This window comes from Stomoxys calcitrans, chromosome 3 (assembly GCF_963082655.1).
Source record: "Stomoxys calcitrans chromosome 3, idStoCalc2.1, whole genome shotgun sequence".
Lineage (NCBI taxonomy): Eukaryota > Metazoa > Arthropoda > Insecta > Diptera > Muscidae > Stomoxys > Stomoxys calcitrans.
In genome coordinates this window covers 127,742,318-127,761,182 of record NC_081554.1, presented here as the reverse complement: position 1 = coordinate 127,761,182, position 18,865 = coordinate 127,742,318, and the positions used below count along the sequence as shown (strand labels likewise).

The 18,865-nt window shown below is 37.1% G+C and overlaps 1 protein-coding gene across 1 annotated transcript; it reads right to left on the bottom strand.

Annotated features, from left to right (window-relative positions):
• Positions 1 to 16,153: 16,153 nt before the first annotated feature.
• On the bottom strand, positions 16,154 to 17,197 carry LOC106091717 (protein FRA10AC1 homolog). Its single transcript, XM_013258350.2, has one exon. The coding sequence runs from the start codon at positions 17,114 to 17,116 to the stop codon at positions 16,319 to 16,321; it is 798 nt and encodes a 265-aa protein (XP_013113804.2). The 5' UTR covers positions 17,117 to 17,197; the 3' UTR covers positions 16,154 to 16,318.
• Between the last annotated feature and the right edge of the window lie 1,668 nt (positions 17,198 to 18,865).

The following is an 18,865-nucleotide window of genomic DNA, read 5'->3' as shown; positions in this document are numbered from 1 at the left end:
GGTAGTGGCAGTTGCCCAAAGACAAAATATTGAGTTTACTATCTGTCAAAATCAATGATTAGTGCAACAATGATTTTGCAATTTGCGAGAAAAAATTGTGCTCAGCTGTTAACGGTACACTATCTGGTAGTTATGTCATGCATTTACGGTATGTTTACGAGAGCATACACAAGCCTTAAGGGGTCTATAAATCTTTCACAAAAGGAATATTGCAGTTTTTCCAATTTCATACATTTCACTTATTATTTATTTCATTATTTATTAAGTTTTTAACGTATTTGAATTATCCCGCGAAACAAAGCTTAGTCCCGGCGACGGGAAGTCAAGCGATTAAGCCAGTTACAAAATATCTTGGAAATTATTATGTACCATGCAAAAGGATATAGACATTTTCTAAATTCTTATATTTGATTTGGTTTAACTTAGAGTTGTCTTCTTATAAATGAATTCCTGTCAAGTTCACGGATTGACCGATGGTTGGAAAATGTTAGTTACGGCGGGTTCTCGAAATTTGGAATTGCATGTTAAAATTGCAATTATAGGGCGATTCTCTATACAATGAGCGTCAAAATAAAGCAGGGGTTTTCTTGCCAAATACATCATATAACTAAGTAGATTTGAAATAGGTTTATTTGGCAGATTTCCTTTATGGAACTTTCAAATACATCTATTTTAAGGCTTCCCTAAGTTTTATGAATAAGGCCAACGAAAGCTTATTTTGACCCTCACTGTATATCTTAAGTTATGTGATCCACAGAATTAAAAAAAACAAGTAAAAGCGTGCTAAATTCGGCCGGGCCGAATCTTATATACCCTCCACCATGGATCGCGTATGTCGAGTTCTTTTCCCGGCATCTCTTCTTAGGCAAAAAAAGGATATAAGAAAAGATTTGCTCTGCTATTAGAGCGATATTAAGATATTGTCCGGTTTGGACCACAATTAAATTATATGTTGGAGACCTGTGTAAAATGTCAGCCAATTCGAATAAGAATTGCGCCCTTTGTGGGCTCAAGAAGTAAAATAGAGAGATCGATTTATATGGGAGCTATATCAGGCTATAAACCGATTCAGACCATAATAAACACGTATGTTAATGGTCATGAGAGAATCCGTCGTACAAAATTTCAGGCAAATCGGATAATAATTGCGACCTCTAGAGGCTCAAGAAGTCAAGATCTCAGATCGGTTTATATGGCAGCTATATCAGGTTATGAACCGATTTGAACCATATTTGGCACAGTTGTTGGATATCATAACAAAATACTACCTGCCAAAATTCATTCAAATTGGATAAGAATTGCGCCCTCTAGAGGCTCAGGAAGTCAAGAACCAAGATCGGTTTATATGACAGCTATATAAGGTTATGAACCGATTTGAACCATACTTGGCACAGTTGTTGGATATCGTAACAAAACACGTCGTGCAAAATTTCATTCCAATCGGATAAGAATTGCGCACTCTAGAGGCTCAAGAAGTCAAGACCCAAGATCGGTTTATATGGCAGCTATATCAGGTAATGAACCGATTTAAACCATACTTGGCACAGTTGTTGGATGTCATAACAAAATACGTCGTGCAAAATTTCATCCCAATCGGATAAGAATTGCGCACTCTAGAGGCTCAAGAAGTCAAGACCCAAGATCGGTTTATATGGCAGCTATATCAAAACATGGACCGATATGGCCCATTTACAATACCAACCGACCTACACTAATAAGAAGTATTTGTGCAAAATTTCAAGCGGCTAGCTTTACTCCTTCGGAAGTTAGCGTGCTTTCGACAGACAGACGGACGGACGGACGGACGGACAGACGGACGGACATGGCTAGATCGACATAAAATTTCACGACGATCAAGAATATATATACTTTATGGGGTCTCAGACGAATATTTCGAGTAGTTACAATCAGAATGACGAAATTAGTATACCCCCCATCTTATGGTGGAGGGTATAAAAATCGTTGTGTTGTACACTGAGGCGGCAGCCCTTGCCGATGAAGGATTGACTCCATGGTGTCAATTCGGAACGTACAACCGGCTACCATGCAAAGTGCGAGTAGTTTCTGTATTTATTTAATCATTCAGAACATGTAACAAAAAGCCACAAATCCACAATTGAAAATCCCTTTGTTAGAATTTTTGTTTACATTTATCTACTAAATAAATGTAAAGGGTTTTCAAAAACGTTAATGAGATATAGAAACACTACTTTTTCAACTATATTTCCCCATATTAGGAAATTTTTGTAAACCGTTTTGGACTTTTCCATTTTTTTTAATTGTTACCAAAGAATTCTGGAAAACTTCTTGTGATATGGTCTTATTCTACCAAAAACTATTTTTTAGCACAAACTTCCCCTGATGATCCCCGAATCATCAAACTTTTCGGCTGGTAAAATCAAAGTTTTTGAAAGGATTACGAGAAGCTAAACTGGGAGCTACTGGGCGCGTCCATAGGTTGCGGATAGTGGATACGGACAAACAGCAGTTGCGAGTGGAGAGTCTTAGTGAGGGGCGGGCCGGTACCGGCTCTTGCATTAATACTGAGTGCCAATGATATTCGGGCTGTAAAGCGATGTTTGATTAACAAAAAAAAAATGAATGACAAGGCGAGTTAATGGCGCCTTTAAATAACCAATGGCCATAACGTTCCCGCGAAAACCAGTCTTTTGGACCGGAACGAGCTTGCCCACATATGGATCATGGCGAGGATCGCCATCTCCACATACAAATGTGGTTACAACAACAACAAGACTAACACACACACAAAAGATCTACCATTATCAATTATGTTATCCTGTTATAAAAAGTTGCGTGTGAGAGAAAATGAAAAAAGTTTAAGCTGTTACCATATTATTTAGCGGCGCCCCGATAGCCGAGTTGGTAGCTTTCTCGAATTTACAGTCGTGTACAAGAGGAAAGTAAGAAGTCTCAATCGGCTGCATGCAAAATCAATATTAACCCAAATTTAACCGAGATATGAGCGTGTTATTGGTAAAACCGAAGCCACAACGGATGAAGTGTGAGAGTATGTTAGAAATAATTCATGGTGGACCATTGTCTTTGTCACCATCTTTTTAGAAATAGAAAATTAATATACGTGCTTCAATAATTGCAAACACAGTAGGAGACTTTAACTCGGTTTTTGGCGGTTATGAGCAATATTGCCACTCAAGAAAATTATTTCCTACCAAAATTTAACAGAAATCCTACCAAACTCGAACAAAATACCAAATGTTCTACATGCCAAAAATACGGTATATGTTTTTATATCCGCCCCGATTTCAATGAACAACCGTGCCGAGCTTGGATAAAGCTATCTCCCGACATAAATGTTTGGACCCAGAAATACTCTTTTACTACCAATTTGCGTCGTTACAGTGAGTTGCATGGACCCCTCAACATCTTTGTATGCGGCTGCCACATAGCTCTATTTTCCAATTGAAGGCTCAAAGCCGCATTTCCTACCCAGAATTTATGAAATTTGAAAGAGATCCCTTAACATTCGTACCAGTTACTGTCAATATCAGAACTTACACCCTTTTTACGGAAATTTAAAACAGTGAGAGCGTTTGTTACTGTATTTGGTCTCTCAACATCCATGGTTTTCTTCTGCACTCTTAACGAATACGCGGAAACGACAAGAAGTGAATTAATTTTGAGTTATACCCTGCGATTTTTTCACCAATTAACTTTGTATTTATATGTATGTTGAAAAAACCTACCAAAAATTGAGGTCAGCCTACCAACCTACTAAGAGAATTAAAACCTACCATTTTTGGTAGGAACCTGCCAAAAACGGCAGCACTGGTTATGAGCAGTGTTTGCCACATCTTGTCAACAAAAAACAGTTCCACTATGCATATAATGGAAAAATTTTGTTGAAATTTGTTGTTTTTTTTTTATTTAGTCTACAACAAACACATTAACTGTAGCTTGGCTGTCATCCTTTATCCCATAAAACTGTATCTAGTTTAAACTGCAGAATATTTGGTATTAAAGCAAAAAGATTGTTTTGACAGTACTTCGTGAGTACTGGCTACTTGACTACATTTATACGGAAAAGGAAATCAGTCTACACACTTACATATTTAATTTATTTTATAATATATACCAACTTAAAACTATTTTACACCTATACAATAACATTTAAAAAATATTTAATGTACTCTTGAAATATAAATAAATAAAAAAGAAGACAAAACATTGGTTAGAGCTTTTTAATGGTGCTCACTGCGTCTGCAGTATCTTGCATTGAAATTAACATGTCGCTAACTTATTGATGTATGTAGGTCAGTTGTGCTCAATCGGTCCAAGTTCAAATAAAGCTGTCATAAAAACTGATCCTCCAATTTGTCATTTTGCACATCTAAATGGGACAATTTTAATCTAATTTTCCTTCATCGGCAAGGGCCTCAGTTTACAAAACACTGCTACAACAACCACAGCCCCGGCACGGGATGACCATGTGCACCACACGTATTAGAACTCTCTGCTCCGATTTTTGTGGTGCTCATGGTCATTACGAGAAACTCAGCTGAGAGTTACCTGGCGCATCCACAGGTTGTAGATGTTGGGATGCACCATATACGGAGTGGCTGCAGTCGCGGTCAATCAGCGGTATCGAGTGGAAAGTCTCAGTGAGAGGCCGGCCGGCACAGACTTTTGCTTAAATACAGAGTGCCCATGATACTCAATATGACAAGGAGAGTTAACGTTCCCGCGGCGATCGGCCCTATGGACCGAAACAAGCTTGACGAGGATCGCCAGCTCTACATACAAAAGTGGTTACAACTACAACAACAGCAATTCTAATCCCCTTAGAAAACAATTGTGGACTTTTTGTCATGACGTGCAATTATACTTTTTTTTAATTTTTTGATTCACGCGTAACATCACAACTCACGTGCACAGCTCTAGCCGGCATACAGAGCAACCTTGCATTCAGTAGAAATGTGCCAGCCCTAGAAGAAGTAGCGGGGAAAAATATAGAGGAGAAACGTAAAATCCGAGCAAAGAACAGAGAAATTGAAAGACGTGGTGTGAGCGTGTCGAGATGTTCAGCATTCGGAAGGAAGTTCAAAAATTCTATTAAAGAATGAAACATCAAACCGATAACATTGGTACAAGTACATCCTCCAGCAACGAGAATGAAGGAAATCTACCATCTGTTGGTATAAATAGCTGAAGATAGTGGTGGCGACGAAGATATCATCGTTGCAATAACCTGATTGAATGGCAACAGGCAGCAATAGTCGATGGTAGAAATACTTAAGACCGGAAGTGTAATGAGGCTTATGCAAAAGCTATTTTGCGCCATGTGGCTGGAAAAGCGAATGTCCGAAAAAAAGACGGATATGGCCATCATTCAACACCACATGGGGCAGGCCCCAGATTTCGATTGATCCAGCTTTGCACGAGCCTAATAAAGGGTGATTTTTTTGAGGTTAGGATTTTCATGCATTAGTATTTGACAGATCACGTGGGATTTCAGACATGGTGTCAAAAGAAAGATGCTCAGTATGCTTTGACATTTCATCATGAATAGACTTACTAACGAGCAACGCTTGCAAATCATTGAATTTTATTACCAAAATCAGTGTTCGGTTCGAAATGTGTTCATTCACCGTTCAGCGATGAGGCTCATTTCTGGTTGAATGGCTACGTAAATAAGCAAAATTGCCGCATTTGGAGTGAAGAGCAACCAGAAGCCGTTCAAGAACTGCCCATGCATCCCGAAAAATGCACTGTTTGGTGTGGTTTGTACGCTGGTGGAATCATTGGACCGTATTTTTTCAAAGATGCTGTTGGACGCAACGTTACGGTGAATGAACACATTTCGAACCGAACACTGATTTTGGTAATAAAATTCAATGATTTGCAAGCGTTGCTCGTTAGTAAGTCTATTCATGATGAAATGTCAAAGCATACTGAGCATCTCTCTCTTTGACACCATGTCTGAACTCCCACGTGATCTGTCAAATACTAATGCATGAAAATCCTAACCTCAAAAAAATCACCCTTTATATTGGGTTGCCCAAAAAGTAATTGCGGATTTTTTGAAAGAAAGTAAATGCATTTTTAATAAAACTTAGAATGAACTTTAATCAAATATACTTTTTTTTACACTTTTTCTAAAGCAAGCTAAAAGTCACAGCTGATAACTGACAGAAGAAAGAATGCAATTACAGAGTCACAAGCTGTGAAAAAATTTGTCAACGCCGACTATATGAAAAATCCGCAATTACTTTTTGGGCAACCCAATACAAAGACTTGGATATTCACTACATCACTAAAAAAAAAATATGTTTATTAGCACTGACATGGATTTCCCAAACAAGGGGAGATTTGTTAGCTATTATATTTTTGGCAACACTGGCTCAGGCACGTTTTGTGTTTTGTTTCACTATCAAACATCTTCAGTTTGGTCTATAATTATCCGTGAATCGTCTTACAAACAAACAACGCTTGCAAATTATTGAATTTTATTATTATTAAAATGCGTGCTCTGTTCAAAAGTTCATCGCGCGTTTCTTCCATTTTTTGGACGAAACTCATTTTTGGCTCAATGGGTACTTAAAAAACCAGAATTGTCGATTTTGGAGTAAAGATCAGCCAGAAGCATTGCAAGAGCTACCAATGCATCCAGCAAAAGTCACAGTTTGGTGCAGTTTATGGGCTGGTGGCATGATTGGACCGTACTTCTTCAATGATGATGCGAATCATAACGTAACTGTGTTATACCACAAAAATAATCTTCAAACATTAAATTATGTGGACCGTACTATCGATTCAAATAAAAATTTCATGATTTTTTCTAAATTATATGTGTTTTTTAAACTCTCCTATAGCTCTACTACACTTTACGTTCGTGTTTCACACTATCCGTCCCAATCACTCGTATGAGCGAGTCTACCTCCGGTCCTCGCTGCTCTTGCAAAGAACTAAAAAGCCTGAGAATCTGCAGAAATAACTCCAACGTAAATTAGGCAAGGTATATTTATGCCCGATATAGGCATCAATGTGTTAAGTAACGATTGCTATGGAAGATATTTGGATCGCATGAGAAATAACCTTTACGACAACCCTAAGATTTTTTTTTAGTTTTGTCAATTCCAAAAGGAAATGTTCTGGCCTCCCTAACACCTTTAAATATCTTAATAATGATTCTTCTGACAAAGCTGAGATTGCGAATATATTACTTTTTGGGCAACCCAATACATTAGGGATGCTTCACTTGACACAGCGTATGCTTTTGCGATAAAGACTTTCACGGTATCTATCATAAGATATATTTGCGATGAGGTCTTGAATGCACTTCGTACGTGCAAGCGTGATTTCGAACCGGGTCCAAATGGAATACTATCTGCAATGTTAAGGAATTGTACGAGTTCCTTTAACGAATTTATTCAAATAGTCTTCATCCCCTGAATGTTTTCCTGCTCTGTGGAAAGATAGCTTTATTATCCCACTTCAGAAAAGGAAGTAGGGTTAACGGGGAAAATTAGAGAGGAATAGCAAATCTTAATGCTAGTCCAAAACTTTTTAAGATATTGGTGACGAGTAGGATCGTTTAACGTCCACTAACCTCCTTGAATTTACGTCTCACATTTTTGAGGCTTTCTCTATACAGTGTCAGGTCGATGCAATATACACAGATTTTAGTAAAGCCTTTGATAAGGTAAGTCACGGCATTTTGATTTTAAAACTTGACAAATTGGGATTTCCACCTTCCCTTTTTGAACTGGGTATCATCATATGTATCTTATAGGACTCAACAAGGTGTTTATAAAGGAATTTTATAAATTCCTCAGGCAAGTCATATAGGGACGATTCTATTCGCACTGTATCTTAATGACCTACCATCCGTTATCAGCACCTGACGAATTTTAATATATATATGCCGACGATGTTAAGAGTTTTTTCTCCGATTACTTCTGCCACTGAATCCGTTGTTCTCCAGAGAGATCTGGACAGATTAGGAAATTGGTACAATACGAATCATATAACCCTAAACCTGAGTAAATGCAAGAAAATTACCTTTTACAGAAGATATGCCTTGACGACGTCATATTTTATTGGTGGACACCAACTGGATAAGGAGGATGTGTTTAATGACTTAGGTGTTTTACTTGATGGCAGGCTGAAATTTGATGCTCATACTGATTCTGTTGGCAGTAGATTAGACGTCTGTTTACTTCCCCTGTCAGGCCAACGCTTGTTTTCACAAATTTTTGATTTAAGCCCACAACTTTAACGATTTTTACGCATAAAAAAATCAGCTTTTGCTCAAATTCTTAGGTTATGTCAAAAAATGTCAAAAAAAAATGATAAGCCGTATGTAACTTGACAATTTTGACAAACATTTTCAATTACATGTGAATACATAAAGTGACATGATATAAGACATCTACATGGCGTGCAATAGCGCCTTTCGTGGACATTCCGGCGGAGACTGATATCATTCTTAAAAACACGGCAATATGACATCGTGCTGAATATGGTAATTTGTTTTGTACACTGAGGCGGCAGCCCTTGTCGATGAAGGAGTTCATCGGGTCAATCCGGTACGTACAACCGGCTGCCATGTGATTTCCCAAGTGATACTAATATTACTAAGGTAAGACGGATGACAAGACCAGATCCTGAAAAGACTGACAGACAGACGCTTAGACATCGGTATGGTAGTCATATGATTTACGGGCGATTCACTACCATCCCACATATCACTCGATAGAGTAATTATTCCTGTGAAACCGTTCATCGAACACACTCCACAATGTAGACCATGCTGGAGATGTGGTCATACTACCAAGGTATGTCGCAGATTTAAGAGATTTATTCACGCTGTCGCGCTTCTCATGCTGGTGCCTGTAATGACACAGTGAGATATGTCAACTGCAATGGCGCTCACGAGGCTACTTCAATAGAATGCCACATTCGAATGGATTTGCGTGAGAGGGCGAGAATTAGGGATGTACAAAGAATGCACAGACAGCAGATCCGATTAATGATATGTTCCAATGATACCAAGAGGCCTACGTTAGAGCTCATTAATAGATCTCGGAAAAAGAGGTCAGATAACCACACCTACTGATAAAGTCATGAATATCTCAGAAAAGGAGAACAACAACATTAATTCAGAGTTGGTTGATCTTGTGAAGATGCCGACTATAATACCAGATTTGTCACCGACAGAACCTTCTGTGGAAGCTGTTAGTTCGATTAGATTACCTGAATATGCCGAGAATGTTATCGGCGAACTTATCGGATTTTCAACATGCGAGGAGATAGTATTGTTGGAGAAATTTATTTATATTGTTCGTATCTACTTTATATTAATATACTTTGTTGTATGCTACAGAAAATAATTCAAGTAGGCTTTGCAAATTATTTTTCTTAGTATACATTTTTCTCAATAAAATATATTAGTCTTTACAAATTCTTCAAACGACAAACAAGCTTTTTGAAATTTCTTAACAGGTTGTGGGCCCAGACACCCATAATTAAAGAAAAGAATACATTTAACGGCCACGAAAAGGATTCAAGAAGCTAGAGGACATGGAGGACATAAAAATATCCAAGTTGAGCGGTGTAGAAGGTTGGACGCTGTGGAAGTTTCAAATAAGGTTAATTTTACGTGCCAGCGATTTATGGGGCATTGTGGATGGAACTATGCAGCAACCAGCGGAACAACCGGAATTGCGATTGTGGAAGTTGAAGGATGCAAAAGCTCAAAAAATCATTGTTGTCGCTATGGAAGAAGAGCCATTAATGTACATAATTAATTGTGAAACATCAGCAGAAATGTGGACTGTCTTGGAAAGCATTTATGAACAGAAGTCAGCAACATCTATACAACTCCTGCAACAGCAATTTTTCCAATATTCGAAAGATCCTGGAGACAGCATATCGGTGCATATATCAAAATTGCAGAAAATTGCCAAACAATTGGGTGATTTAGGTGAAAAGATAACGGATAACATGCTGATAACCAAAATTCTGATGACACTACCGGATGAATATAGACATTTCTTTTCGTCGTGGGAAGCAACTGAAAGGAGTGAGCGGACGTTGAAAAATTTGTCAAGTCGTCTATGTATGGAGAAATGTAGACTGGGTATTCAACCGCAGAAATCAGAAGCTTTTGTAGCAAAAAATCATAAGAAACCACAGGGTAACAAGAAATACGTAGGACCAGCTGTTACCAAGAAAGGAAATTGTTTTTATTGTGGCAAAACAGGTCATTGGAAACGAGATTGCCCAGAACGAAAAAAATTCAACGCACAAAATGATGGTTCAGCTTTTATGAATGGGGTGATGCTTGTTAACTCGGACGAAAGCGAAAATTGGTATGTTGATTCAGGGGCAAGTGATCACATGTGCAAAAATTTAAGTTGGTTCCAAAATTATGTGAAATTCCAAACACCAAAAAGCATTAGAATTGGTAATGGTTCCGTAATTCCAGCATATGGCAGAGGTGACATTTTGATTGAGGCTTTTGATGGTAAGGTTTGGAATTCGAAGCAAATATTGGGCGTTTTATATCTTCCAGATATAAAATTGAATTTGTTTTCATCAAATACGTGCCTTGATAAAGGATTTTCAATGCAAGCAGAAGCAAATCAATGTATTTTTATATACAAGGGAAAGTAGCACTGAAAGGAATCCGTAAGCAATCTAAGCTTTTCGAGTTATTAATAAAGGTAAAAATTCCAAGCTTGGTCAAGCTAATGCTGGGGAAAAGATTAATAACTTGCAAGTTTGGCATGAAAGATTGTGTCATCAAGGAAAGGAGCACGTAAAGAAAATATTAAAAAAGTATAACATTGAATGTTCCGGAAATGATTTCTTTTGTGAAGGTTGTGTAATGGGTAAGCAACACCGAGAACCATTTAAAGAAAATTTGAAGGGAGCTAGTCAACCAGGTGAGCTGGTTCATACAGATTTATGCGGACCAATTCAAGAATTATCTCTAGGAGGATCACGATACATGCTATTGTTGAGAGATGATTATTCGAAATATCGTCACGTTTACTGCATCAAAGCAAAGTTTGAAGTTCCAGAAATCTTAAAAAAGTACTTGTCTCAAGTGGAAGCAGAAAGAGGAACAAAAGTTCGAACAATTCGATCTGACAATGGGTCCGAATTTGTTAATAAGCAGGTATGTGAAATACTTCGTTTAAATAAAGTTAATCATCAAAGAACAGTGCCATACAGTCCGGAACAAAATGGTCGGGCTGAAAGAATATGCGGACAATTGTAGAAGCTGCTAGGTCCATGATTCATAGCAAAGGACTGTCTTTGAAATATTGGGGTGAAGCAGTTAATAACGTTGTATATACACTGAATAGGACAGGTCGTAGTCCTAACCATGACAAGGTACCATATGAGTTATGGTTTGGCAACATACCTGATATTAACAACCTGCACATATTTGGTTCTACTGCTTATGTACATATTCCTAACGAAAAACGAAGTAAGCTAAACATGAAATCTAAAAAGGGCATTTTTGTTGGCTATGAACAAAACTGTAAAGGGTATCGCATATGGATTCCCGATGAAAAACGCATAGAAATATCAAGAGATGTCATCCTTAGGGAAGAAGAAAATTTATGTGCTCCCAAATCCCAACAGAAGGATGGAAATAAAGGGCAAGTGGATCTGATTGGATTTCATGTGCATGAAGAAATTGCTTCAGAGAATATTTTAGAAATTGAAACACGTTCTGAAGAAAATCGGCAACAATACCCTGACTCAATTCCAGAAGTTTTAGAAGTACCGGAAGAACATGTCGCACTACCGGAAGAACATGTAGCAGTACCTGAAGAACATGTAGCAGTAAATGAAAAAGAAGTCGCCAAAACTAGCAAACGACATCCTTATAATCTTCGTTCAAGAATTGAAGAAATTGGTGATATGTTTTACGCATTTATTAATGATAACGATGAGCCCAAAACTTATGAGAAAGCAGTTTCATTTGAGTATAGTACGCAGTGGAAGCATGCTTGTGAAGGCGTCAAACAAATAAAATGGTTGCAACGTTTCTTGGAAGAACTTATGGCAAACGAAGAGATTTATAGACCAAAAATGTATTGGGGCAATCAAAGTTCTATTAAACTAGTAAAGAACCCACAATTTCATAAAAGAACAGATATCCTCACTAAACCTCTAAAGAAGCACCGATTCAGCGATATTAAAGAAAAATTGAATATTAAAAATCGAATAATATAAATAAAAGTGGAAGTGTTGGAGAAATTTATTTATATTGTTCGTATCTACTTTATATTAATATACTTTTATATGCTACAAAAATAATTCAAGTAGGCTTTGCAAATTATTTTTCTTAGTATACATTTTTCTCAATAAAATATATTAGTCTTTACAAATTCTTCAAACGACAAACAAGCTTTTTGAAATTTCTTAACAAGTATTCACAGAGAAAATGATTAACAAAGCAACAAACATCACTGAGACAACGCTCAACGATGAGCCATTAACATCAAACCCAATACCAGTAATACAACATCATCCACCAATTATGGCACTATTTAGAGGATCCCTTTCGAAAATTCCAACAAACGGTTCATATTTGAGGCAACACGAAGTTGATATGGCACGTGTCTCTGAGACTTTCTTTGATCTCTTACGGTATCCCTCGTCTACACTTCAAAGCGACACTTTTATAAATGACACAAGAGGGTGAGAAATTTGATGTGTTTTCTAAAAGTTTTAGTCAAGAAACACCTACCGAACTTTGGAGGATCATCAAATCACCAACAATCCTGATTCGTGTATAAATCCATTTTGTGATACTTTCCGGCCCTCAGGGTCCTAATTTTATCTCTCTATGAGAATGTGGTTACCGATGCTAGATTCTCAATGCCAGAGTTGGAAATGGCAATTACCACACCCGGTTTGGACGGCATTCGTAGTGGCCATATACAGGAATTTGATGACAGTATTAAAAATGTACTCATTGACTTGTTTAATGACAGGTGGAGAAGCAGGCAAATTCCAGTCTCATGGATGTAATATAAATAAAACCGATACACAAGAAAGTTAAGCCTAATGATCAACCTGATTCATTCAGATCGATAGCGTTGACACAGAGTCGAACACCATTTGGAGTATGAGGCCAAGATGAATAATTCACAGTTTGTAAAGTGCCTTTGAGAATGTGAACATTGAGTCATTAATATCAAACTACAGGACACTTGGCATCAACGGACACACATGCGAAGTGCTATACAATTTACTACATTACAAAGACCTATTGATGGAGAGGAACGGTAAGAATAATCGGAGGATTCGTTTACTGGAACTCCAAAGGGCTCGGTGGTCAGTCCCTTAATAATGTTTGCATTCAAAAAGATATTTTTGATAACATAGATTCTGAGATTTTGGGATATGTTAAGCGAGTTGCACCTGGCATTCTCTTAAAGTTAGTCGAAGCGTATGCTGATATTACCGGGCAGGAGACGCTTGGACCCATCGATTCCATGTTTGCTGATTAGAGGTTCCGCCGAGTCGAATTCGTCAGTACATTCTGTTTCCTTGGTCACACAGTAGACCCGCACTTAAACTGGACAAACACGTCAAATACGTGAAGAAAAACAGCTTTGCAATCATGAATATCATAAGAGCATTGTGTGGCGTTACGTGGGGGCAGATCCTCAAAACTTATTATTACTCTACAAGGGAGTGGTAAGACCCATACTAGAATACATGGCTCCGTTATTAATGGATTGTTCTTCAGGCGAGTCTCTTATTTTACAAAGAATAAAATTCAAAGCCGTAAGGGTCGCCCTGGGAGCGATGATGTCTACTCACACCCTTGCGTTGTAACAGCAAGAAAAATTCATGCCGATTTCGGAAAGAATTGGGCTTTTGGCGCGTAACTAAAATAACAAGGTCATCACTAACAGATCACATCCAGCAAGAAAACATATAATGAGATACATCAACAACGGCTTCTCGGGATCTGTGTTCATGTCCGTAGAAGACTCCGAGATATTAACACCCATCTGATAGTGTTACGTATAGACCTTTAATGAAATTTATATTCTCTGCTTAGGCATACTCAATAATCGAGATATTAAAATTCATAAAGGTGAATGATATTGGTCGATACATCATTACCTCAGACAGCAGATCAGTATTATCGGCCCTGGATTCATTTGGAAACAACCAAACACATCCATACATAAAATACCTGAATCATGAGGATATGCCGGACCATCTGGCGATCCCCCATACGGAGATAAAATCATATGACGAGGGCAATGCTATCTGTCGATGGCAAGAGATGGGACGACAACCCTCCCGGTCGCAGGCACTACTATTTATCCCGTACGGCAAATACTACGCCGTGGTTTAAAGATCGGAGATTACCTAGAGGTGTAATAACCCTTATTTGCAGACTCAGATTTGGACATACACTAGCCAGGGAGAACTTTAAAGTCGACACCGATTTATGTGACATTGGGTCTATTTAGTCCATAGAACACCTCACATTTGAATGCCCCAACATGAATTAAGACGCCAGACACCTCTTGTTTGACAGGACCGGGAGAATTGTCATCAACCGAATTTGCTGCCTGGAAATATTGCAAGAGGACGACTGCAATCTGTACATGGCACTTCATAAATATTACATGCGTTCTAACAAATTATTATAAGAAATCTTAAGAATAAACCAACCTACGACATCAACCCGATAATTTTCAATCATCCCCAACTACTAATCCCAGGAAAGGTGTCATCATAGATCTGGTGTTTCGGTCACCTTAACACAGCATATAAAACCAAGAAGAAGAAAATAGAAATCGAATCCTGGCGAGAACTTCAGAAAAAATTTTAGCGGTGGTTATTCCCTCCTAATGCTGGCGACATTTATGAGGTACTATACCATGTTAAAACTTCTCCCCATAGAGGTGTCACACTGCGGAACGTCGTTCGGACTCGGCTATAAAAAGAAGGCCCCTTATCATTGAGCTTAAAAATTTGAATCGGACAGCACTCAGTGGTATGTGATAAGTTTGCCCCAGTTCCTTTGCGGAATGTTCAAGGGCGAAATTGCATTTTTGCAAAAGAGAAACAATTGTTAAATCCGGCATGGCGTATTTTAGTAAAAGATTATTAGTAGGATATATGCACCAATCTGCGTTTATGGAGAATAACGGCATTGTATGAAACACGAACTGAAAGACCTTTTGCGATCATACATACCTAAGCGTATAAAATCACGACGATTAGGTTTGCTAGGTTTTGTTTTCACAATGATTGAATGAAGCCCCAGTAAAAAAGTCTTTGGAAAATAAAACTAATGGTAAACGCAGAAGGGAAATACCAAAACTGCGATGTAAAGACCAAGTGGTGTAAGATATCTCGAAACTAGATGTCAGAAATCGAAGATGGCGTGTGGCGTATCGAAGGTGCATAAGAATTTAAATTATTTCTTAAGAAAAGAAATTGCCGGGATTGCAGACATTAAGGCACACATATCTTGCTAATGCTGGATGCTCTTTGATGATTGGTTAGGACATCATCTCCGGTAACAGCGTGAATCATATCCACCCTCATACTTATCCGACATTTTCATAGCTCGTTCATTGAAGTACATACTTATTGTTAGGATCATTAGCAAATTGGCTATGTGAACTCTCACACACTAACCAATAAGAAGCCATTTACTGTAACTATTGGGTTGCCCAAAAAGTAATTGCGGATTTTTTAAAAGAAAGTAAATGCATTTTTAATAAAACTTGTAATGAACTTTAATCAAATATACTTTTTTACATTTTTTTTCTAAAGCAAGCTATAAGTAACAGCTGATAACTGTCAGAAGAAAGAATGCAATTACAGAGTCACAAGCTGTGAAAAAATTTTTCAACTCCGACTATATAAAAATCCACAATTACTTTTTGGGCAACCCAATAGTTGTTTCTGAGAAATATCTCTTCAACAAACTACAATTTTATCAAGCTCATTACTGTTGTCACGTTCTAGTTACTTCTCTCTCATCGTGGCAAGTTTTGCCCGAGAACGTTTCCAAATGGATTTGACATGCTATTTTAATAGAAGCATTTAACTTATTGGTATATAGCTGGACAATATCCTATGTAGTCAATGTAATAAAGGGAGATAAGCTATATGATTTTTTGGGAATTATGGCAGTTTATTCATTTTATAATTTTTACTTTATGAGTTGGAAAAAATATAAATTCTTTATCTATTGAATTTAAAGAGCTCAAATTAAGGAATAAAAAAAAATAACAATAAAAACTAAAGTAATACAGATATTCAAATAATACATTTATAATAATAGATCTTCTAAATAACGCTCAAATTCACATTCTCTAGAATATGGTTCTGTATCAATGTCTGGTTTCTTATTCCAGATTTCTTCTGACACCTCCAATCTGTTTTTACATTCAGTGTTTTCCCCACTATCACTTTCCCCATTATTAGTCGAAACTTCTTTAATTGGTTTCGGTGTGGTAGAAGAACTGTCGAAGTCGTTATTATATTCATTAACGTCGGCCTTTGGATAATTCTTAGATTTGGACGCTTTTTTGTGCATTCGCATCTCGTCCTTCAACATTTTCCGTTCAATGTGCTTCATTCGCTTTATTTCCCGTTTCTTTGAGGAATAATTTAAATGCTGCGAATGTTCTGGACATAATCGCAGTTTGATTAGAGCATTTTTGTGCTCATTTTGTTCTTTATAGGCAAAATTCACCTCCCAACTACGCAAATTTTCTTTTTCCAAACATTTTCTACTGCCACACTGGAATTGGCCAATGCCCGCTACAACTTCTGCTTCCGTTCGCCATCGTAAAGCAATTTTATTTTCTTTGTAGCGCGTAAGATCTGCTATACAGTACTCCTTGAACAATTTGTCATAATATCTCTTCGCTAGACGAACTTCCCATGAATCTTCATTTGCATCATCACTGTCATCCCACAAAAACCGGTGATGTTCCCTTATAACATCTATATCACGCTTGTGTTTTCTCCGCTCCGATAAGCTTTGATTATTCAAAATAAAAGTCTTTAAAATGTAGTCATGACGTTCCTGGTCACTTAGTGATTTCAATGGAATTGGAAACATATTTTTGCCGAATGCTTATTTATTATTTTGTATTATAGTTGTGTAGTGATTGTTTTAACAGCTGTTTTTGTTGTTAGAGATTGAAGGTGTGTTCGCGTACTTCTTTAGTAACCAAATTGCGGGAGAGTAATAAAACCACATTGACACTGACCATTAATAGCTTTTTTAATGGCACAATCATTTGTTTGATGATGAATGAGCCATAAATCCCATAAACCATGAAGGCCGAGTTTAAACTTTCGAGTTATTTTTACAAAATAATAGTTTACTTTGTTTGTAAGCAGAACCCCGTTTACACTGCTCTTTAAATCCGGATTTAATGGCGCGATCATCTGTTTTCCCTTATAAAATCAGCTGACGAGAGCCTTAAATCCTGATTTAACGAGCAGTGTAAACTAAGATATATTCATTTACAGGTAGTGGTAGTTGCCCAATTATAAAATATTGGATGCACTATCTGTCAAAATCAGTTATTAGTGCAACTCTGATTTTGTGTATGTAACTAGTTCGCGCTATTTTTCGTTATTTGTGTGTTATGGTTCTTAACTAAAATACACACACACAAGCAAAACTCTTTGACAGATAGAGCGCTTCGCGAGAAAAAATTGTACTCTGCTGTTTAAAGTAGACTACCTGGTAATTATGTCATAGTGTAAACGGGGTTCAGGATTCACTTAACAAGTTCAAGTAAAACAATCAGCCGATATACAAATTTTTGAATTTTCGTCATTAGGCATGTGAAAGTTGTTTTTTAAGTTTTTCGGGAATATCGCATATCGAATCTAATTTTCTACCAACCTCGACTCTGTTGTAAGCTGAGTATTATGTTTAGCTTTTCAAGCGGAATGCTGTCAAACTCCATACAAAGAGTGTTGGCGAAACGTTGGCTAAAAATAGGCGGAAAAGTAGTACTCTGTGTATAGTGAGGAAAATTGGACGAAAAAAAAATTTAAGTGGCAACACTTGAAACCATTGCCGGCATCATTTTTATATGTTTTAATGGTTTCAATGGTTCGTTTTTATTTATTTAAGGTCGGTACTTGAAACTCCATATAAAAAAATTAAAAGGAAAAATTTGCCGAAATGTGTTCGTTTCGTCATAACTTGTTTTTTCATCTAGGGAAAATTTACATTTCGGGACGCCCATTGAGAGCACAACCACAGTCGCTGTGTAACGAGTTATTTTCATACACAAAATAAACGCCATCGTCAAACTTATAATTGTAACTGGGTGTATGAAGTATTTTTTAGAAAAATAAATATTTCTTTCACAACATGCAACTCAATCAATCTGTACGAAATAATAATGTTTGTGAAAGAATGTGTTGCGCTTTTGATCTTGCAATTACAGCAACAATATTTGGATAAAAGTGGAAGATGCTGACAAAGGTCTTTGGAAAGCTGTGCTTATTTAACTTATAACAGTGAAAATATTACAAAATCTAATTATTTTTACAAATAAATTCTGCATTTGTCTCTTTTTAAATTGTTTTATGTCTCATAATATATTAATTAAGGAGGGATGGGTTTTGGTTGAAATTAGAAACACATGCATGAATTTCAGTGCTGCTCGTAAGCAGCTGATAAATTGTTTGATGCCATATTATTTTTTTATATCTAAGAAACCCAAAAAAAATCAACCTTGTTAAACCACCGAAAGAACGATTTTCGGAAATTTTTCCGTAAAAAAGAACATAATACATAAGAACATAGCCATAAATTAAACAGAGAAAACAATAAGTAAAAATA